At 33.2% G+C, this 24,265-nt stretch overlaps 1 protein-coding gene across 1 annotated transcript in view; it reads left to right on the top strand.

Moving 5' to 3' along the window:
* The window catches only part of LOC108367165 (uncharacterized), a gene marked incomplete at its 5' end in the record, with an annotated part of 60,494 nt that extends 48,099 nt beyond the window's left edge, over window positions 1–12,395 (top strand). Inside the window, 2 exons of the mRNA XM_017621760.1 lie at window positions 9,498–9,819; window positions 11,380–12,395. Coding sequence (XP_017477249.1) covers window positions 9,498–9,819; window positions 11,380–11,918 — 861 coding nt within the window. The remainder of the gene's footprint in view (window positions 1–9,497; window positions 9,820–11,379) is intronic.
* Between the last annotated feature and the right edge of the window lie 11,870 nt (window positions 12,396–24,265).

Raw genomic sequence — 24,265 nt, 5'->3', positions numbered from 1 at the left:
CAAGCTTTTATAAATTGATCGTGTCTCCTTTTTCTTCTTTATTTACTCTGTATTTTCCTCAGCGATTTCGAGTGCAATAAAGCACTCCATTCGTTTCTTTTTCGCGTAACTTAATGTAAATCCGGATTTAAGATCTATGGGCCCATAGGCTCTTTCAGTGGTGCGGGCCCCCTGGGGGTACTACGGCAAACAGCGGTCAAGGACCTTCTCCAGATTTTCGATTTTTAAAGTTGTAAACATAACCAAACCTTACAGTTAAAAATTACGATTAGGTTTTTCTATAAAATCCCAAAGTCTCGCTCAAAGTTTTCTGTGTTTTTTTTTTTAATTTTCTTTAAATTTTTAGATTTTCTTTTCAAAATGAAATTTTTTTTTGTTAACTTCTGTTTTTGATTCTAATTAAATTTTTGGATTTTATTGTTAAAAATTATATGTATTTATTTAATGGCATCCAATTTTTAAAAATAGTTCTATTTATTTTTGCTTTATTTTCATTTCGCTTGGTTTTCTTATTTTATTTAATTTTCTTTTGTTTATTAGTTATTATTATTTTCTTTACTTAATTTCATTGAAAAAAAAAATGCTAAGACGCGAACAGCATAACGTTAGCAGATCCTTCAATTCGTCTTTCGAAACACAAGAGCAGCTTTCAAGATGCTTTCCAGAATTGACAACTGTCTTCGGAAGGACTTTGCCTTTCGAAATTAGTGTTTTTCCGATACCACCATGTATTCGATACCTGTACTCTTTAAAAATATTGAAGAAAAGTGTCGATGCTACAAGTGTATCGGAGAGAAGTACTCGATATTTACTCATATCGGACTCATTGTAAATACTGTTGTCATTCGAAAAAAAAACAGAATCAGTTCGAGTAAACTCCGACCAAAATTTACCGAAAAAGCAGCAACAACTTTGTTCGCGTACTTTCGGCCAAAACCTATTGAAAGAGAATCTTTGCAAAATGTTAGTATTTACTTGAAGTTACACGTATCGGAACAACACTGTTCGAAAGATTGTGGTGAATTGAAAGATAGTTGCCAGAATTGCCCTGTTATATTTATTTGACGTGATCTTATTTGAAAATTGCCTTTAAAATTTTGTATAAGATAGCCGACCGATTACAGCACCTAAAGCGAGAAAGCTGTTTTATTAATTTACCTGCTTATTACGCCATGTATTGGCTGCAAAATTTCAGGTGCGCTTAAATTCTCTCTCTCTAATTCACAGTTTTAAATATATTTTCTTTATTTATACTGTTTATAACTCATATATTTTTCTTATTGAAAAGTTGAATGTTGACAAAAGAAGCGAACACCTAATCGACGCCAAAGTTGTATGTAGTCGGACCTTTATACAAAAATTTACCCAAAGTAACACCTCAAATTTGTAATCACAATGATTTATGGCGTTTTCTTTTCTACCGAAAAATATTACCTTCTCAGTGCCCTCTACGTAAAATTACTAAGAAAAGGGCAATGAAAATGAAAAATTTTGTTTGATGAAAATGATGTTAGATACTCCGTTTGCCTGCCGTCGTCTCGACGAAACTACGCATTTTCCTTTGCTTACTAAACTAAATCAGTATTTAAACTACGTTGTACTACAGTGAGAACCCCGTTCGTTTAGGGTAAAAAACGAAATAAATTTGTCTTTGATTGAATCGCCTTCAGTGCCTCCTATGTTTCCCAAAAATTGTAAACTTATAACTTTTTGACTTTTTTTTATAATTTTTCCTTTCTTGTTTTTTAATTCATGTGGCGCGGGCGCCCTTGTGGCACGGGCCCATAATCTGGCATCCGGCCCTGTCAAAAAGGAAGATAAAATGAGAGGAATTCGATTCACTGGGGCAGAAAGTGCCCACAATTAATTTCATTTTGGTAAGCTTCAGGAAGAAAAGCACCTAGAGCCAGCATTTGGCGCTGCCATCACCTTAATTGAAGCTCTTTTGTTTGAGGAGGCGCGACAAAATTCGACAAATGTTAATGAGCAACGTTGATGTTTTGTAGTAAAATAGCAGCAACAGCAATAGGATGCAAAACCAACAGTTAAATGAGTAGCACTCGTAAAATAGAAGATAATACTAACTGAATTATTACAAGGCAGTGTAAGCGCAAAAAAACAAACTCCATAAAATATAAATGAGCAGACTTGATTAGTGGGGGGGCAAGACAACAAAATTATTCATGCAAGGTTATGGCAAACGGACCTAAAAGGTATCGAAGGAAAACTGTTAGTAATTTATTGGTATGCCCATCCGTCATATTTATCCCTGTTTATTGTTTGCTTAAAAAATGTTAGAGATATTTCTAAATACCAACAAGTGTTACTTGGGCAGCATAGGCAACGGCAAAGTTAGTTCCTCTTGTCTTATAAATACCGTTATCTATACAAATTTTAACATAAGGCTTGGTTGATGTTGGATTGTTGGAATAAAACAGCTGTATGTGATGTATGTATGTACATATTTAAATAGATAAATTTTTACTTGACTTATGTAGATACCACAGGCCCGGCCGTAAGTGGGGAGGGGGTTTTAGGAGTTTAAACCGCATCCGCTCTGCTCCCCCCAACTTCCCGCCCTCCCTCACATTTTAAGATAATAACGGTAAACATATTTTAAGATTTCAACAATTTTTATTGATCTTGAGGCCGTTTCTAATGGCTCATATACCAATGCCCGCGTTAAAGAAGTCTGATGAGCTGATCTCCGAAATAGTGGCAACAACTTATTTCTATGGGTAAAGTATTGTTGTATTTTCATAACATTTTTTTATTAGAAACGGCATCAAGCTCAATAAAAATTGTTCAATATAGTTTTTAAAAGGTAATTAATAAAAAAACTAATTTGAGATATCCGTGAAACTTTTTTATTGAATTAGGAGAACGAAGAGGATTGTGCATTCAGCAGCTATTGGGTACCACCTATTAAAAAAAAAAAACGAGAGCTATTTAAAATAGCGATTCTAGCACAAATGAACTTTGTGAAGGGAAACCAAAAGCAATAAAAAAATTGCAGTCAAATATTGTGTTTGAAAAGATATTATAGTATTCATTGGATTTTGACCCCTTTTGATGAAAGGATTCGTTAACTTAATAAAACGTACATTTAGTAAAACGTACGTTTTATGCCAAGTCCTATATGTGCAAATTACAGTATTAAAAGAATTTATATCTATAGCTCCGTGAATTGTATGTAAATTAGATCCACAATTAAATACAATATGCTGAATACTCTAAATTAATTAGTGATATTCTTGAAATTTTACCAATAACTTTATATAAAACCATTCCAACGTAAAAATAAAAAATAAAACAGGAGAGTCACACTTTTATTTGTAAAAAATGTATCAATAGAAAATATATACCGTGGTCTTTTTTTGCATTTACATAATCTACACTACCTATGTAACTCGACCGAATAAAAACTGTCGAGTTAGGCGAAAGTTTGAACTAATTGGGAATTGCCCATATGAAATGAAATTCTAAAATCAACGCGAAGTCCAAGACAATACTATATTAAAATTAAATGGGCTATAAAAGTGTATACCCGAGTTTTTTACTTGAAATTCCGATTGAAAAGTTGAAAATTTTGATGTCCATTTTTTGAAAGTTGGCGATTGTTAATAAATCTGGGAAAAGATTTAAAATTTTCTAGTCTACTTGGTTTTCGTTTTGGTATAAACTATATTTTTGTAAAAAGTAAATTAAAAAAAAAAATAAAGAACAAATAAATGGTCAAAAGTCATAAAGAATTAATGAATTATATGGCCACCACTGTACATATATATGTATTAATAAAAATATTTATTTGTTTTTGTTTTTTATCTCCTTTTAACAAAAAAGTATTCACGTGTTGCACGTTACAGGTCCAGGGTAGAACTAATTCTATATAACAAAACTGTTAAACTTTTAATAGTGGTTCACTTTAGTTGTCCACTTTGGCCGAAAAGTTTGATTAAATGGCTGTCGAATTGCGTTACGTTCTGATGGAATGGAAGAAATTTGAGTAGTGCTTCTCTCTGCCGAATCGCTATACCCTTTCTACGAAAAGTTGTTTTTTCTCCATATAAAATACATGGAGAACTATTAGCGCATTGAGCACACCCTAAATATTTTAGATTTCAAAATAAAATCTCGGTATAGTTCCATTCTAGGGGTTGGCGGCAATACAATTCTGACTTTAATTTTGCACATGTATTTTTGGACCACCCTAATGCACATGTACATATCTACTAAAAATATGTTAAAATTAAAATCAGAAATTTTTTTAGTGAATTCTGGTCGCTTAAAATCTAAGTGATTTTGTCAAAGAATAAGTGCAGAAGTGTTGGCCATAAAGAAGAAGTGAAAACTTCGATCGTAGTGAAAATGGCAACACTGATCTACAGAAAAGTATGCAAAAATGTTGACTCAACGCAAAATTTCTGAAATATACAGATTACAATTTTGGGAAACTATTTTAAATTTCAGCATACTTTGGATTTGGCAAATGTGAAAGTGCTGAACATCGCATTGTCAGTGAACTTGTTAAGCTGAAAGTTTCGCGTTCACTCAAACCGCAATTCACACACGCAGCCTTTCAGTTGAATTCGTGCTTTTAAAATGCTGGCCAGAAATTGTGGCTGAATTCGTAATGAGCCAAATTGTTGCTGGGCAACCGAGGCTACTAAAGGTAAAATGTTGTATGGTGAAAGGTGAGCAGCTAATGGTTAAAATGGAAATTTTAGAAATAAGCTAATCGTTGGCAGTTAGCCGATATGTTGGCACTGAAAATCCGTGTACACGCACTGAACTTAGAAACCCAATTTGGCCATTTATTATAGTGTTGCTACACTGAAGATTTAAAAAGAAAAGGAAAATTTTTAAATGCTTTCACTGAAATCTTGCGCACTTTTCCTTAGTTAAATTATATATTTTTTCATTTAATCCTAAAATTCTCTCATATTTGTTTCAACTCTTTAACATTCAGCTGAGTAGAAAAATTAAAAATATGCATTTTCACGTAACAAAAATTCAACATTTTTCATTCTGCAACTAAAGATTTCTTGAATTGCTGGCGCAGCAAAAATCCTTACGAATGCTGCAACGCAACCATTTTCTTGCAGAAATTCAAAGCACAGCAATAATGAAATGCAGACTTTTATTGTTGCGTAAAGCAGTTAAAATGTTGTTGCTGGTGTTTGTTTACAATGATATTTGTTTGTTTGTTTGCTTGCATGTATGTATGTATGGTATATATGTTGGTATATATATGTACGTATATGTGTGCGCTCCTGAATAGAAATAGAAAAATTGTATGCCATTTAAGAAACGATGCAAGAAAGCAAATGCAGAAAGGAATAAAAATAAATTGTTGCGAAAATAAAATGGCAATGGCAAAGTGTGTGCGACGAAAGCGGTGCGTGTTTGTACAAATGAAAGTGCAACGTCACAGCAGAAATCAGTGCAGGGCGAAAAAATGTACCACAATAGAGATAAAGAAGCGAAGAACATGGGTGTGAATGTAGAAGGAAACTTCTCGCACAAGAAAGTGATGGAGCGCAGAAAAGAGTTTTGTTGAATAAGCATTGAAAAAATGTTGCGTGGCAATTACTGCAGGCAGGCTCGGAAGGGTACTACTAATAAATATTTTGTGTAAATATATAAAACCATATATTTCATATTAACTGATTCTATACGTTTATGGAATTCCATTCCTGCTAATCTAAGAAACAACTTTAACAAAAGTAGCTACAAGCGATCTATCTATGTTTAGTTTAGTGAATGCTAATTAATAATTTGGACTGACCATCAATTTTTAAATTCTCAAATTAAATATTATGTTAGCATACAGACACCGTTGCTTAATTTACCTTTATGTTTATATTTGTATACCGTTGTCTGTTTTGCTGATGTTCGAAAAATCTAAATTCAATAGAAGAATTTCGCGACACCAAAACGAAATTGAAAGAGATTGCTTTAAAGCCTGTAACCCTATAGGTAGTAATATGAGCAACATGTATTCAAAAACTTTCTTGCTGTTAAAAAACTAATGATGCATTACACTAAGGTCAAACTTTAATTTTCAAACCCTTCTTCTGGAAGTCATTTGAAGAGATATATATATACATACGTGCATAACTATTTGCTGCCAAGCACGCCTTTGTTCTTAACTGCAGTGTTTACAGAAAATGCAATTTGCAAACAATGCCCTTTTCAGTTGTTGCTTTCAGCTGAAGCTTTCAAGCTTTTTTTCGTTTTTTTTTTTACTTATTTTGTTTTGCACAAATTGTTAGTCGACTCTGAATTCTTGCTAGAATAACTGAGTTGCTGACTGATTGACGGTTGCGCTATTCACTTGCGAATGCATGTGCATGTTACTAGTAGAACTGCGATTTTTACATTGTTATCACTAATACTCATACATACAATCACTTTCTACGAAATACGAGTATGTACAAACAGAAAAGTACTACATACATAAAACACAAAGGTGCTACAATTTCACTTTTTCGATGCAACTGAAATAAGGGTAATAGCATAGCAAACTGTGAAAATACTTTTCAACTTCGTTGCCAGGAAATGCAATGAGCTTATTGGAGCATAAAAATTTGATTTTGATTCGGCTCGCATTTCGGTCGTACATACATACAAAACAAGGGCATTTGGAACTTGAATTACGAAAAGGACTACTAGCAAATGAAAGCGAATTTATGCGTAGTTGCATTGCAGTGTTAGTAAAATAAATTTTGAGTATGTATTTCGCCTATTTGCAGTTAACTTAAAGTTGAGGTACACATATAAAAAAAATTTCAACTATTTTGAGAAAACCTAAATGCAGTTCGCACACAAATTTAAGCAAACTAGTGTTCGCCCAGCGGTTGAAATTCAACCGATAAAATTAAGGATAGTTTATGTAAGTTGAATGAGCTAAAATAACATTAGTTGGAATGGGTTAAGTGGAGGGGAGTTTAGCTTAGTACTTGGCATAACATAACATAACCATAACATAAGAATAAATAACATAACATATGAAGCATAACACACCACAATATAACATCGCACACTCTTCAGTTGTATTTCCTTTTTATCCCTTTTTTCACCTCTATCTAAATCTTATTTATTTNAATACTTACAAAAACTAAGCAGCTCAATTTTCTTAAGCTTAAGTTAAAAATAGCCCAAAGTCGAGTCATGTTTGGCCTTAAACCAGTTTCAACAAGGCATAAATGAAACTTTTTCAAAAATAAATTGGCAAAATTAACCAACATCAGCATGGAAGTATCAAATTTTTCGAGAGTTCTTGAAAAAGTTATTTCACTAAATTTCATTTGTCTCTAGTAGTGGTAATCCAATTGAAAAGCTTTCTCATTAAATAAAAGATCGTTAAATTTTCTATCAATATTGCAATCAAAACTCTTTCATTGCACTGCCTTTTTCGAAGCTATTCGCGGATATTTTGAAAACTTCGTTACCTTTTAACAAAAAAACAGAAATTCAGAGATATTAGCTGCCTTAATAAAGGAGTTTTACAGTAAAACCCCATATCTGAACAATCAGTTATATGGAGGCAATAAATAGGTTAGGTATAGTGACCCGCTTTGTTAATTTTTGTAAATTTTACTTTAAACTTTTGGTTGATAATGAGTGAAAATAGTGCAAATTTTCATGTTTTCTAGCTGCATATATGGAGAAGTTATAACAAAGAATCTCATATCTGAACAATCAGTTGTATGGAGGCTATAGGTTATAGTGACCCGATCTTCGTCCGATTTTCACGGAAAGTATTATTTTAATAATGGGTGGTAACAGTGCAAAATTTCATGTTCCTAGCTACTTAAATGGAGAAGTTATAACGAAAAATCTCATATCTGAACAATCAGTTGTATGGAGGCTATAGGTTATAGTGACCCGATCTTCGTCCGATTTTCACGGAAAGTATTATTTTAATAATGGGTGGTAACAGTGCAAAATTTCATGTTCCTAGCTACTTAAATGGAGAAGTTATAACGAAAAATCTCATATCTGAACAATCAGTTGTATGGAGGCTATAGGTTATAGTGACCCGATCTTCGTCCGATTTTCACGGAAAGTATTATTTTAATAATGGGTGGTAACAGTGCAAAATTTCATGTTCCTAGCTACTTAAATGGAGAAGTTATAACGAAAAATCTCATATCTGAACAATCTGTTGTATGGGAGCTATATGTTATAGTGGTCCAATTGTTCCGGTTCCGACAGATGAGTAATACATTAAAAAAATACATCCATCTACCGAATTTCATCCGGATATCTCGAAAACTGAGAGACTAGATTGCATACAAACTGAAGGACAGACAGACAGACAGACGGACAAACGGACATGGCTATATCGACTCAGCTCGACATTCTGATCATTTAAGTATATAAGGGTATATCTCTTCTTATTCCGGTACTTACAAACATCGGACCAAAGTTATAATACAATTTCACGCTCATGGAAGTTATACAAATTGCAAAATATCAACGGTAAGCCCAAGTTACTTAAAATTTGCAATTTGTTTGCTAAAATTTAATGAGCGACAAAACTGAATACCAAATTTTTGTCTAACGATGCTGATCAGGAAGTTAGAAATTTCGGTCAAATTTTGCAGATTTTTCATAATTTTTGCACAAAGTCTGAAATTGGGATTTACATCGTGTTTGTTAAGTAATCGCCTATACTTTTATAAAAAATAAACATTAAACAAACTAAAGAAAAATAGCCAAAACTTGCTTAGTTCACTGTATGTGTATTTCGGTAACCGATTTATCAATTTGTACCAAACCCAGTACAATCATTGACCTTGGCATAAAAAAACTATAAACAAACACGCTTTACAAAAAACAAAGATGGTAAATGACGCTACAATTAAGCTTTCAACAACTGCAACATAAACGAGTACTCTGCTTAGTTTAAGTAAAACAAACCAGGGTTGTTGCGAATATTATTCCGAAAGAAAAGTCCTTTCCGGATAAAAAAAACATACCGCTTATCCAAATTAAACAAGTTTGGTATCAAATGAAAGAGAAAACTGAAATGTCTGAATGAAGAAAGCTACATACTAAAAAATATTTCAATAAAAAATATTAATTAATTACCATAAGACAAACCTTGAGTCAGGTATATGCATTTCTTTAGTATTGAATTATAAATAACATACAAATAGGTGTCGTTCGTTATTTACGTTTAAAAGCTATTTCAGTGCTCTTTCATATAATACCAAATTTATTTCATTTGGACAGGCGGTTTTGATTATTATCCGGAAAGGACTTTTACTTCGGCTTAATATTCGCAACAACCCTGAAACAAACTCCAAAACGGCTTCACCATTTGCGCTATTCATTCCACAAATTTGGGATTTCGATTTTAATTTTTGCCAACTGCGTGATTGCTTGCGTCTATGCAACCCAATTACTTAGTGTTTTACATTCCCTTGGTTCTCGTTCGCTTCTAATGCTCGCTATCTCCATTTCTCTTTTCTTTTTCCCCACTATAGGTTGGCACTTCGGAAACACAATACATTCGCACTATTGACAATTTGATGGCATCTCGCATCAGCTTAAAATTACAACTGCAAGGCATTCACTTCGTCAGCGGAAATCCATCATTGCAGCATAGCGGTGGCGGTTACAATGGCGGCAGCGGCTTTGGAAGCGGTTACGGCATGAACTCCGTGCATGGGCAAGCTGCTGGCAGCAATGGTGGGAGCAATGTTGGCAGTTTGGTTTTGCGTTGTACAGCACAAATTGGTGATTTGTATCAGGAGTATAAGGAAATTGAATTGGGCACACCACAAAAGGATCCAGTGCCAGCGAGAGGTGAGTGTGTTTTTGGAGTGTTCAGTAGAGAACCGCATTTACATTGTAAATAGTAAGCTTTGAGATTCATAATGTAATTAGCGACAATAGGAGGAGATACATACGTACAAAAGACAGTAAAGGCTTCGAGAAAGCTTTTGCTTTAATTACGAGCATAAATTATGGAGTTATTAAAATTCATAATACAAATTTCAAAATTTAATTGATTAAAGGAAAATCACTTTAAAGCAACATCGCCAGCAATTCAGATCGGCAAAATTATAAGGGCTTACAAGGGGTATAGGACTATACCTGGTATAGGTGGGACATTGGCGGTCGTAAAAGGCTATTTGGACTTTACATTTAGTAAGCTATTTGCTAATGTTTCTATTGAAATCCTAGGTCAAAAACTGTTAAATTTCTAGCAAAAAGAGGAACTCATGAAATCGGAATTTCAATGCTCTCACCCCTTAGGATTGTTCTATACTGAAAAAATATACCGCTATCTTAATTTTTTCGCATTAAAATTGCGACATTACTTTCTTTTAACCACCCTAATGTGCATATGTACTTCATGACTTTTTGGAAAAACTTATGGACTCTATCAGTTTCAACGTGTTTTCGTAATGTTAGTTATATCGTGGAGTCTGATAGAATACCCATGCCTTAAGAATATTTTTGTTCTAAGAAATTTTTGCTAAAGTCGACAAACCCCTAGAACTGGGCGTGTCGGTTTTGGGACTTACGTTAACAAAATAAATATTTTATTGTCGATTTCGGCATAATATGCTTTTGTTAACAACATTTGCTCCGTAACTTTGTTTCAGAAGGGAAACATTTTCTACAATTGGCAATTTTAGGACCAAAGGTAAAAAATTTATTTTTAATTGTTGATTTCGATAGAATCACTCTTCAGTAACAAAATTTGTTTCGCAGCTTTATTTTGAAGTTATTGCAAATGCCCATTCAAGCAATTGATTTTAACAAACCACAGTACATGAAGAATCATCATGCAGTTTAAATTTTATTTTTTTCATTGCAATTTGCTGTATATCGAAGATATCAGCGATGGGGTAAAGGACTCTTTTGTGGTGAAAATTTCAAGAGGTTTCTTTTAATGTGAAATTTTTCAAAAAGTATGAACTTGTTGTAATGGACTGTAAATTGATTTTATTTAAAGAATGTTTAAGAAAAGAAAACCTGTACTCTGAAACCATTTCGGTTTTTGTCACGTCCGTTATGACCTACTTTTGATCGATTTTCCCGACACCAGTGTTCCAAGCCACTTAATGTTTTGTAAACTAAAGGACGCACATAAAAGCTACACAACGGTAAATTTATTTTTATAAGTCATTTCCGTTTTCGTATGATTTACATAATTAACTCTGAAGTCGTACGAATGTCTTGTCCGACATCATGGAAACACCCATATATGCTTGATGTTTTCAATTGTTAGATAAATAACTATTCTTTTTGGTTTACTATTTAATTAAGTAACAATTTCGAATTAAGCTAATCTCGTAAATAAAATTATCAGATAATAATTCGTACATAAATATTCCTCTTTTATCTCTTTGGCAGTCACTCTCTCCTCCGGCTCTAGCATGACCAATTTTTTCAGCTCCTACTTTTCCTCCTCCTCCAGTCGCAGATATACACCACCAACAACAATTGCAATGCTACTGATGGCAATCGCTACCATTACAGCTACAACAACAATGCCGACAACACTAACCGCAACAACAATGGCAATGTTAGCTGCTGTTGTTAAATTATGCATTGCAATATTTGCATTCTTTAATCAAATGGCGGTGAGTGCGCACAAATTGAGCGGCAAATGTGCAGAGCAACAGCACCAACAAAATATAAACAGGCAACAGAGGAGGCAAATACAACAAACACAACATGAGCAGCAGCAAGCATTGCAACTAATACAAAAACAAAAAATACGGCAGCAAAGTGAAAATCTATGTCACGGCGCATGTAACGAAAGCTGGCAACATCTGCTGCTGTTGCCCAGTCAATTGCCGTTGTTGCAAAATTATGCGAGGCAACAACAATGGATACATTCTGCTACTTCCTATCGGTCGGTGAAGGCAACGGTGTTCACTCACAGATAACTTAAATCAAATTATATGTGTTAATTGAATTAAACAAAACGAAAGTAAACAAATTAAATGAAAAAGTAAACTAACATTTACGTAAGAAGGCGTAGAAGATGAAGAATTCGCAGCTTAATTGAAGTAAATAAATAAATAAATAAATAAATAAATAAATAAATAAATGAGAAAAACTAGGCTAATTAATTATATTGTATTTTTATAGTAACTTTAAGTGGACGTTATGTTTTACATGTAATTATAACAAGACAGTGGCGCAGTAAAAAAAAGCGTGCGCAGCCACAACAACAAATATTGATAATTACATTTAATGCGATTATAAATGAGCGCAACAGCTGTAAGCTATCAAAATTGAGCAAAGAAGGAATTTGCATGGCAAAAGGGGAGTGGTAGAAGGATATGCATACACGCACCAGAATATGTTTCCGTACAGTGTTTTTTTTTGTTTTTTTAATATTTCCAATGTTTTTCGTAAAATTTTGTTTCGTTAATTTTTAATAGAAATATAGTTAATTCTGCATCAAATGGCACATAAATTATTAATTCAAAGCTTTTACAAAATTTTGAAAAATTCGGCAAATTTTTACCGAAATTTTCAACTTTATAATACTGAAATTGAGCGAGCTACAAAACTGCATGCTCAAAAAGATTCTAAAAATTTTTTAAAAATAGAAAATTTTTGTGAAAACTTGTCGAATTTTCCAAAATTTTGTAAAAACTTTGAATCATTAATTTATGTACTATATGCCATTTGATGTAGAATGAACCATGATAAAAACATAGCAAGGTATAACCGTTCTCTCAATTTGTCGGCCATGATTTTTTTTTGAAGTTTGCCAACATTTTAAAATCATATAAATGTGAAAATAAAAAAATGAAATTGTTCGAAATTGTTGTTGCTTGAGATTGAAAATGAAAATGTGTGTGTGAGTTTGTGAGTAAATTTAAAAATTAAATTGTTTGGAAACGTCAAGAATTTTAAAAGTGACTCTCAGCGGTTCTACCTTACTATATTTTTATCATGGAATGAACTATAATTCTATTAAAAATTAACGAAACAAATTTTTACAAAAAACTTTGGAAATATTCAAAAATAAGAAGACACTTTACGGAAACATATTCTGGTGAGTGTTTATGTATTAGGACTACGTTATATTCATACTTTTTGAATATCCGCATAAAACGGATATTCGAATATCCGATTAAAAACTCCGAGTATTTGGATAATAATACGAATGAGTGTTGACCAAATATCCTGATAACAATATGAACGCATATTAACCAGTTTTTGGAATCTAAAAATAATGATTGTTTGTGTATTAATGAAGCGTTTATTATTTATTTTGCCATTTAACAGATTCAGTAATTTTGAGAATAATTTTACGAATCCATTCAAACATATTTTAAAATATCTGGATAAACGAATCAACAGATAATAACCAGATAATCGGAAAACAAATAGGGATGGATATTAACCGAATATCCGGATTTTATTCTTAAACACGAATATCTATACGGATATCCGAATGTACGAATAGTCTCAGCCCTTAATTCATAAATGTATACTTATGTATGACGCCAAATTATAAAAATTTTGCAGAAAAAAAATTAATGTATATGTATATATTAAGCAGATATTCGGATAACAAACAGAAACAAAAGGAATGGATAATAACCGATTAACCGGATTTTATCCGTAAACAAGAATATCCAAACCGATACCCGAATAAACGCATAGTTACCTAGCATATGCATATCGTCGATGTTTTTGCAAAACCGCCCATCGATCAGTTGCAAAATCGCCAAAATCGCTACTGTGGCAAAAAAGAGATTTGGTAACCCTGAACTCCAGGTATCGAGATTTATGCATAAAAATCGTTGAATCGTTATTAAAACAACATATTTGTGAAATAATAGCTAGAGAAAATACCGCCTATCAAGGCAATGCCTTCAAAGAACAGACCGTTTTTTTCGCTCTCCTGTAAAATTTGAGTGCCGTAAGATAGGCGGTTTTGCAAAAACATCGACGATATGGATGAAGCCAAAAATTAGCAAAATACAAAAAACAAAGAAAACAAAAAAAACAGAAAATCTTATCTCCTGCAGGTTTGATGTCTGACTGCAAAGGGGTAAATCAAATATTCCACTATGAAAAATTAATAAATAAAATCACATATATAGAATTAAAAAATACATAATTAAGCTGTGTATTAGTTTTTACTTTTGATTGAATTTTTACTGTTAAGACAATTAAATTTAATAGGCTATCTAAAAGTTGTGCATAAATAAAATGTAAAAGTAATGAGTAAATGCATAAAACATAGGCAGTAAGGGGGCTTTTGAATATGAATTGTAACATAACCTGCACTGGTCCGAATTAAAGACACCTATCGAATGTTTCATCCAGTGTTTCATTATCCTGAACGCTAGTAACAATTCTGACTATGTGCCTACTAAGGAGAGGAAGTGAGTGTTTCGGTTCTCCTAGTTGATATTTTTGAGACGAAGGAATTAGTATTTCTGTTATCCATCATTCTTATCTAGTAATATTTTACTTCCTCGGCGTGAAAAAACAAAGTTGTATGTCATAGACTCTTGCTCCGATTTATGAGAGCTTTTATTCAAGATTAATTTCTATGGTAATTAAATACAATTTTTAATTGACATATTTTTAATTGGGTGGCTACTTTTGCTTGAAAGATATTTCAATCATCTTAAATTTGATACGAAATTTGTTTAATTTCGATAGGCGGCATGTTTATTATTAGGAAAGGACTTTTGTTTGTGCCTTAAAAAAATATTTGGACAAGTTTAACTGTCAGATTTTTTCCGAAATTATTCAACTTTTTCCCAAAAAGTTCGAAAACTCAAAGGGTCCAGGACTCTTGTCCCAGAGGTCCTAGGTTCCAAGAAACATTGATAATGATGTAATGTGAACGATTTTCCGTCATCCCTTGTCAAATTTGGTTTGGAGAGAAACCGGTTTCGGCGCTGTGCCATCTTCAGCATCATTCTTCGTTCTGAAGATGTGACAACGCCGAAATCGGTTTGTCTCCAAACCAAATTTGACAACGGATAACGGAAAATCATTCCACATTACATCACACTCCTTACCTGTCGGAAATTCCAACAACGGAAATGAAAACATTGATAACTTAATCCGTTGGGATTCTCAATATAACCTTCCACCTTATACGAGCCGATTAAAACTTATTAATCTTCCTACACTTTCCAGCCGCAGGCAAATGCTTGGTATAATTTTTATAGTAAATTACTAACAGGCTCAATTTCAAGTCCGCTTCTTCTTGGCGAAGTTAGCCTTAATGTTCCCTCCCGGGTATCAAGACACTTTTTCCCCCTATTTCTGAAAGTTTGTAAAACTAATTTTGAATTGCACGACCCACTCCGTTGCTTATGCCAGGATTTTAACTCTCATTCCAGCACGTTTGATATATCAGATCCGCTTTTCAGCATTAAGAAATCGATACAGTCCTCTCTCAATAAATGAATCATTAAAATAAACACATAAAATCGGCTGATGAATTTAGTTCTGTAGCTGAACAGTTTTAGATGTCGACACTTAACAAACTCCTGCCTATCGTGACTCGGCGCAAAAATTGAAAATACTGGTTCCGTACGTCATGCGGACTGCGGCCCTCGTGCGGATGGGCGGGAATGGAGGGTAAAAACCGTTGGGATATTATTATTATTATTATTATTAAAATAAGTGTTATTTTGAAGGAAGATTTTTTGTGGAAATCAATAAGAGAAAACTCTGAAAATTAAATTCGAGGAATGCCGATATATCCTGAAGGAATACAGCCACGTCTCGAATGATCTCGAAAAGTAAAACACGAAGCATTCCAAAAAATGTGGACAAAAATTCAAAGAACAGAGAATTCCCTGAAAAATTAAAATAAATCTCGATTGCATACAAAATATTTTCTTTCTGAACCATGTACGATATCGTGAAATACTCTAAAGAGAATAATGTTCGATGATTCGTCTTTTTTATAAAACCGGTTCTCGAGTTATTCGAAATAAAGAAATTTGAAAAAAAAAACGTTTCGCCAATTTCAAATTAGTAAAAACCGGATATACATGTTTTATTTTACATATTTTCTCTACGCTGACACTTAATTAACAGAATCAAAAACGACTGCTTAAAATAGGTAACTACAAGTAAAACAGAAAAATTTAATGAAAAACTCACACTTATCCTGTGTTAGGAAAAACACGAGCATATTGAACCGACTGTCGTGCGAATGAGTCGGGAATCAATCAACACCTTCGTCAGCTCTTACCCCTTGAAATCCATCATCGGAGACCGACATCACCTATCTCAGACGAAGAGCTCGACTTGATTTTCGATACTTTGACACAACTCCACTCTCGATGCTGAAGCAGGTTAAACAGTCACTACAAGGCATTTAATATTCCTCTTCCCCTACAGCCCAAACGCGTTGGATGTGGCCTTTTATACAGGTTGATTTTTGGGTATCTTTTTATTTTTATGTATTTTCAGGAATGCAAATTTTTCCAGTATTCAAATATGTATAAAATTGATAAAAAAAATCCTGTTTATTCGATTGCAAAAATTCGATTTAGTCGCTATACAAAAAAATCAAGATTTCAAAAAAACTTTCAAAAAAAAAAAGGTTAAAGTGGTACTTAGTACTTTAGTACTTAGTTAATCGTTTTATTTTAGCAATTAAGCACTTTTTAGTACCCGAAATCTTTTTACTTGAGTTCCTAAGCATCTCCATACACGAAGTATTTGGATAATTTATATACAAACGGGTATTAATAAATTATTTATATGCAAATGTCCATTACTGCGAAACAATACCAAGAGAATGCGTGCTTGAATATTCTTGATTAATTTTGCGAGCATTTTTTAGGAAAATGGTCAAGAGCTAGCCGCTGATTTTATAACAATGTACAGCTTCTGTTGCATCTAGGGATGAAACGATACCATACAGGTATCGATACTTTTGCTTGGAAGTAGTATCGATACCTGAAAAATATCGGACCTACTCATGTCGATAATTTTGACTATGAAGGTATTCCTTATAATTTAAATATGTTAAATTTTGTTTATTTTTTTATGGCATACGTTAACTATTATTTGGGAATCCTAAACTCCACCTATATGTTTGATGATGAATACTATTTACCACAGACAATTGATTGAAAAAGATTACTAGAAAGTAAATTTCGTTTAAGAAAAAAATTTGCTCATAAAATATTTCTGAAATAAAGTCTTCTTTTGTTTTACTTCCCAGAAAAATAAGATACTCCAAATATTTCAGTGCAGTGGAAATGTAGCGTTATGTACAAAAATTATGAGCCAAAGATTTAAATACGACAGTTCCAAAAATTTCTCGTCAACTTTTTCATCGTGTATACTTCGCATTACATCGACTTTGTTGCAGAAAATTTACTTGGTATCGATCGAAAAGTATCGAGTATGTACTTGTAATTGTTCGTATCGTTTCATCTCTAGTTCCGTCCACCAAAAATTATACCCTTCTTCCGGTAACGTAAAAAACTAAAATTAAAGAAACTGCTTAATATCAACGTTGATCCAGGTAAAAATATTTAATCTGTTTCTAAAAACATAATGGGAACAATTTCAAGAGGACTTAAAGCACTTCCATTAAATTTTCGATGGTTTACTTTCGAAATATTTCATGGTTTTGACTATGCCGGCTAAAGATTTCTTTGCTTTACGTTGTGGATTTCAAAAATCCCCCTTCAGCCCCCTTTTGGTTGCGCCTATGTATATATGTACAAACATATACCAGCATAAAAATATTTAGCCTTCAAAATAAATTACAAAGCGTTTTCGAAAGGAAATTAGTATTGCAAAGTAAAGCTGAAAGAATGCAAAAAATACTCGTATTTCAAAGAATATATAGTAAACCTAAGAAACAACCATGGAATGCAATAAATTCGCAAAACGAAAATATATAAACTAGTAAATAGCAATGCTAAATCTATTGAGGGTTTGTAAAATTCAAAAGCAACAGCTGCAAATAAGAAAATTTGGCTGACTTCCAAAACGTCAATCGCTTTGCGTACGACGTACAAAGTATAATGTTCCATAAAGCCGAACTACAAAATATTGACAATGTATACTATTCCAAAACGCATCAGAAAAGTTATCGAAACGCATCGCTAGAGCAATCCGCGCATCAGAAAAAAAGTTGATGCTTCGTTTTTTATTGGTTACCATTGGTGTTTAAAAAATGGAAAATTCAGAAAAATTGAAAACAATGTATCGGGTTGCAATGTGTCGCAACTCCGCATATACAAACATTTTGAATACCGCAGTATAACAGTATCAAAATATTGTATTGATATGTTTTGGAAGTCAGCCTGTGTTAACAGCAAAATTGCGTAAGTAAACGCGAGAAATGCTAAATAACACTTAATTAAACAAAAAAAAAAAATGGAAACTCTAATTATAGATGCTATAATTTATGTCAAAAATAAAAAAAAGTAAGAAAAAATTAACTAAATTTGCTGCAGCCAATTTGCAAGCACGCATGCAAATACAAAAATAACCTGAGTAATATTATGCAAAGTATTGTGTAATAAAATATAAAAATTAATTTATATGCATAACAAAATAATAAACAACATATAAATGTATATGTTAATTTTAAATCAAAATAAAAAGTGATTTTGTGTTTTACTTAAATACAGCGAAAAAATGGACTTTAGTATGGTAAGTAATCATCAACATCCATGAGTATGTGCAGTAGGGTGGTCCAAAAGCAGTAAAGTTGTAATTGTAATGCTTTCACCCCCTAGGATTGTTCTATTTCAAAAAAAGTAAACCCCTATTTTTTTATTTTGAAATAAAAAAATATTTAGAGGTCGCTCAAAGCGCTCAAAGTTTTCGATGTATTTTTATATGGGAAAAATAAAATTTTTCGTAGAAATGGTAAAGAATTCTTGAAAATCAATATTTTTCGATCGGAAAACTCTGGTTCTCTTCAAGAGATTTTCAGTAATGATACCCAATTGTTTATTAAACCATTTTTTAATACCAACGATTTTTTATTTGCCACCCCATTGCATTTTTCGGGGTTTTTGGCGGACCTATAAATTATAGTTGCGATGAAAAAATGGCTAAATAAAAACTGGGTATTATTAATGGGAATCTCCCTATCACCATTTCTATGAAAAGTAGTTTTTTCTCCCATATAAAATACATTGAAAACTTAGGGTGCTCTGAGCGACGTCTAAATATTTTTTGATTTCAAAATAAAATAAAACGGGTACATTTTTTCTCGGTATAAATAGAACAATCCTAGGGGGTGAGGGCATAAAAATTCCGACTATGCTTTTTAACAAGCATTTTTAGACCACCCTAATGTACATATTATGAGTGTCTAAATTTTTCAGATAGCCAACATCCCCCTGCTTGCGTTACTAAAAAGTCCATCATACTGAATGTGACGGAAAATCTTCTCATCTCGTTTAAGTAACTCATAAGCCCTGTACCTACGTAGATACGTTTGATTTTAACTTTTCCGTGATAATTGTAAGATCCAATATGGATTTGGAACAAAATAGGATTATTATGAATCACCAATCCATACCAAACTCGGTATGAGCCTTGCTTAGGCTATATTCAACATATTTTCTAAAAATCCCTGAAATTCCGCGGTAACCACGCCTACTTCCCATATAGCGGTAATTTACAGAAACAAGAAAACCGCGATAAATCAGTAACTACTGAAGCTAATTCACTCAAAATCGATTCTAGTAATAAACTCTTAGCATTAAATTAGATTATTATAATTTTCTTTAACAGGTGGCAACTGTATCCGGGACGAACACGTAAATATGCGTGTTCCTACAATCGGACCACGGCACCATGCAGTTTATCGATGCCAACCGTTCAGCTTTAATTAACATCTCCATTGAGGCGTTATTGGAAAGTCCGCACTCAGTTGCAGTTAATTCATTTATATTTGAGTGGTTTCCAAATTAAATGAGTTGCCGTTAGGGTAGGGCTATGTGGAGTACAGAGACGCATGTCGACGAAGGGCGCATAGGATACTAAGGCTTCTAGATAAACTTATTTTGCTGTTGAGAAGACATTGAAAAATATTAACTCCTTGACAAGAGAGGTGACACTAGAAGTAAATGCAGAGATTACGGACGTCAAACTTTTTATACGAATGTATGTACATTACATTAAGCTGGAGACAACCCCAGCCAGAAAATATGATGCTAACTTCCGCACCATTTTCCAATTAGTAACGTATGTAGAGCTACTATGAACAATCCAATGAAGGGATTTATTCTTTTCAAATAGATGGTCTCTATTTTGTTGCGATCAGCGTTACAATTGAATTCGAATAAAATGCACTAAAAGTAAGGACGTCGTAATTTACTTATTCACATGTAGATATGTATGTATGTAAATATGTACGTTCAAAAGTTGACATTTGACAAAAAGGAATTGTTAAAATGCGCAATGAAATATGATGCAGTGTCAGGCCATTGAATTGCAAAGTGAATACATTATTTATTTAACACACAATGTTTTACTTAAAAAAAAGTACGGCAAAAGGACTCAATAAAAAAAAAAATAGTTATTCAGGTTCGCGTAAAGCGAACGTTTGTTGTTTCACTCCACAGCAGCATACGTAGCACGTTTAGCGGTGTGTTCAGAAAAAAAAAAAACAAAAACAAAAAACTCGGTATTGTTTTAAGCGTGTATGTATGCATATATGTATCTATATAAGTATTTATCTCCACATAAATATATACATAATCATAGGGAGTGGGATATTTAAGCAGACAACCGTTTGGTTAGCACAATTAAAACACAAAAGCTGCAAATGAAATAAATGAATTTCGCGCACCCTGCTTGGCTTGCTACCTCGCTTTTTTTTCTCAGCAATTCTGTTGTACGTGCATACTAGGGATGTTAATTTTTTGGCTTTTTCCGATCCCGGGCCTTTCGGGATGGCGTTGTCACAATCCCGTTGTTTCTATATTATTTGAGAAGCTTTCCTACCATGAAATAAATAATAAATAAATGGGTTTGAAACCTACTTTTTTATTTAAAGTGGCGTTTTATTTTTTCTCTCTGACCGCAGGGAGGGACTTTGTAATTTCAAAGATATGATTAATTCCAAAAATTATTAAAAACAAATTCAATGCAATGTAGAATAAAAATATGGGTAACAATTGCAATAGGAAATTTGTTTAAAAATTAAAAAAATTAAATTTTTTGGATTCACAAGGACGAATAGGTAATTTTTAACCGGACAAATTTAGAAGAACGAAATTCGAGGATGTTATCGAGTTTATATAAGCCCTTAATATATAATTTTTACAAAAACAAATATTGCGAAATTTCAAGAATAAAATTTTAAAATGACATTTTCAATATTTACCAGCCCTTCTGCACCAGAAACTTGAATCTGTTTAAATTCTGCAGGATTTCCTCTTTAATTTTATAGCTATACTTCTATACTTCTTCTCAAAGCACATTTCTCTGAATTTTTTAAATCATTTTTGATTTACTGACGACAGAGTGAAAAACTAAAAACGCAATTTTACTAAATTTACTAGATTTATTACTAGACATTTATAAAAAAATATTAATTATTAAATAAAAAAAGAAATATAGCCAATACTGGTAAAGAAAAGGAGTTTCTATTATTGCCATCAGTGCAAATTACAAATCCCGAAAAACCCGATATTACTTGCCAAGAATCCCGGGATTTCCGAAACCTTAAAAAGTCCGGAATCTCGGGATTGATATTCCTAGTGCATTCGTATGTACATACATATAAACGAGCAACATGGTTGTGCATTTGAATTTATTTCATTGAGTGTGTAATTTTTTCTGGCATTGTTATAAATGAAGCGACAATTACCAAGCAGTTGTGTGGGCACATAACGATTGCACAAACTTGCATTCTGGGAAGTGAGAAGACACGATAAACGTCTTTTATAAAGACCTTTCAAATATTTTAAGTTTATAACGAAAAAAAACAGCATTTGTAGAATATGGCGCTATTAGAACTTTCTCGAGTTTCTTCAATTTTTGCATGACCTCGGTTCAGTAATTAATTAAATATAGCAATAGTAGTATTTCTGTAAATTACCATTAAATGTAAGGTAGGCGTGGTCATCATGCGATTTCACCATCCGTCCTCAGCCCAAATGAAATAAAGGTGTAACAAGTTTCTTGGAGAAATCTCATGGACCGTCATAAGGGGGGTGCAGCTAGAAATCGTTTAGTCGATTTCACTTTTTATGCAGAAAGTTGTTTATATGCTTTACATACAGTACCGATCTGTAGATAGAAAGATAGTTGCGGTATGCATTGCGACTAGGAGATCTATTGTGACCTCTTCCTCCTTACGGATCTGTACTGATATGTATGTATATGTATTTTTGTTTTTTGTATATGTAGCTTGAGAACGGCTGTACCGATTTTTTTTTTTTGAAATTTCGTATACCTACTGCAAACTTTCCAAGAATGGCTTTGGCTAAGGAGTGTCGATATATTAACCTTCCGTTACTAACATGCTGTCTCACACACCGAACACTTTCTTAAAGCTTTCTGTACAACCGAAAGGAGCTTTTTGAGTTTTTTTGTTTGTTTTTATACCTTTCGGTCGATCAGTGATCTTGTCGATGCCGGTGTAGATTGATCGCTTCTATCTTGTGTTTTATTTGTTTTTCAGTGATTCGGTCTCTGAAACCGATGTCAGTATATGTTTTCAGTGCGGCAGGTGCCTGTGTTTGAGGAAAAGTTGTATATTTAAAACCGAGAATGAAGACTAATTACTCATATAAATATATTTCTTAAGAACTTTTATCGAAACAATAAAAAAAATTACTTAATTTTTGTTAACTTGGTATGTATCTACATACATAAAGTCAACCCAATACTCTTGGACAAAAATGTGGGGTTATTGCAACACTACGTTTCCCTAAGCTTCCGCTGCGGTGTAGGGGTTAGCAGTCCGCGTTACCATTCCGCAGCCTGCCTGGGTTCGCGGTCAATTTCCGACTGCTCCTCGGCAGGCAATGACAAACCTCCAAGTGTGCATATTCTGTGGGAACCCAGTTACAAATAAATTTGATTTCTTACAGCAGGTTCACCGTTCATGTCCGGACAAACCTTCACTCAAACCCTCTCAAACCTTTTTTGGCAGAAATGGTTCTTAGTTACGGTTCACCGTTCAGTTTCGTGAAATATATTTTATATTCTGAAGTAAACAGCTGGTAATATACGCTACGTGGCTACGAGGCTACGTGTGCCCCTATGGCCTTGTTTATTCGAAACGAAGGCATAAGCCAACCTTCAATACGCTCAGAGATTCAAAAGTGTATTGACTCCAATTTATTGATACCAATGATACCAGTAGGTGTATTTTTTTGTGTAGCCAGCGACAAAAGAACGCTCAACTCGGATAAAATTTCCTTTTAGCTACTTAAGCAACCCTGTTGGAAGCTGGCAAGGAACATGTGATTAGTTTAATGGCATTTAGATACAAAAACCAATTTAAATGAGTAATTATGCGAGGNAAGCTGGCAAGGAACATGTGATTAGTTTAATGGCATTTAGATACAAAAACCAATTTAAATGAGTAATTATGCGAGGTATTTGCGAAATATATGTATAAACTTATTTAAAATATAAGTCACCACTTTCACATTAACAATTCACAATAGAGCAGATTTTTCACTTAACAACACTACCCTTCAGGGCGCGTATTTTTTAACCGATCTGGCTAAACTCGGCTAAATAGCCGAGTTTGTGTTGTTGCTTTGCGTGTATGTCGTCATTTAAACGAGTGTACTTTTGTAGTTCGGTTGCAAAAGAATGCATCTAGTATAAACGCTTGAAAAAAAACATGTGTTGAGTCAAATCGTTTTTTGTTAATGCGGTTCTCTCGTAAGTGCAAACAGGGTGTATGATTTCCAAATGAAATAAGTCGTGCAATTGGCTACCAAGCGCTTAAAAAGCGACTGCGGCAATCACCAACTCGTACGGACAGAAAAAAAAAATTATTTAATTCAGAAAAATAATCTTCAGCACATTTTTGGTTGCGCTCTCAGTCATACAGAGTGGAAATGTGCATGTAGGACACGAACGGTGTATTTGCCTTTAATTTGTGATTTGATCAATTTAAAATTACCTAAAGCAGTGTTATCATATGTTAATTACCTTAGGTTCTGTAAAGTTAAGTAGATCGAATCAGGCATGAAGTACATATCAATTATATAAATAGGCAATCATGTTTCCTTTACACCCCTTTTACGGCTAAACTGTACTTCTAAGGTATAAACAATTATAT

This window comes from Rhagoletis zephyria, unplaced genomic scaffold (assembly GCF_001687245.7).
Source record: "Rhagoletis zephyria isolate East Lansing unplaced genomic scaffold, Rhagoletis_zephyria_1.1 Rzeph_scaffold_02573, whole genome shotgun sequence".
Lineage (NCBI taxonomy): Eukaryota > Metazoa > Arthropoda > Insecta > Diptera > Tephritidae > Rhagoletis > Rhagoletis zephyria.
The sequence above is the reverse complement of the archived record's forward strand: the minus strand, read 5'-3'. Positions and strand labels throughout refer to the sequence as shown.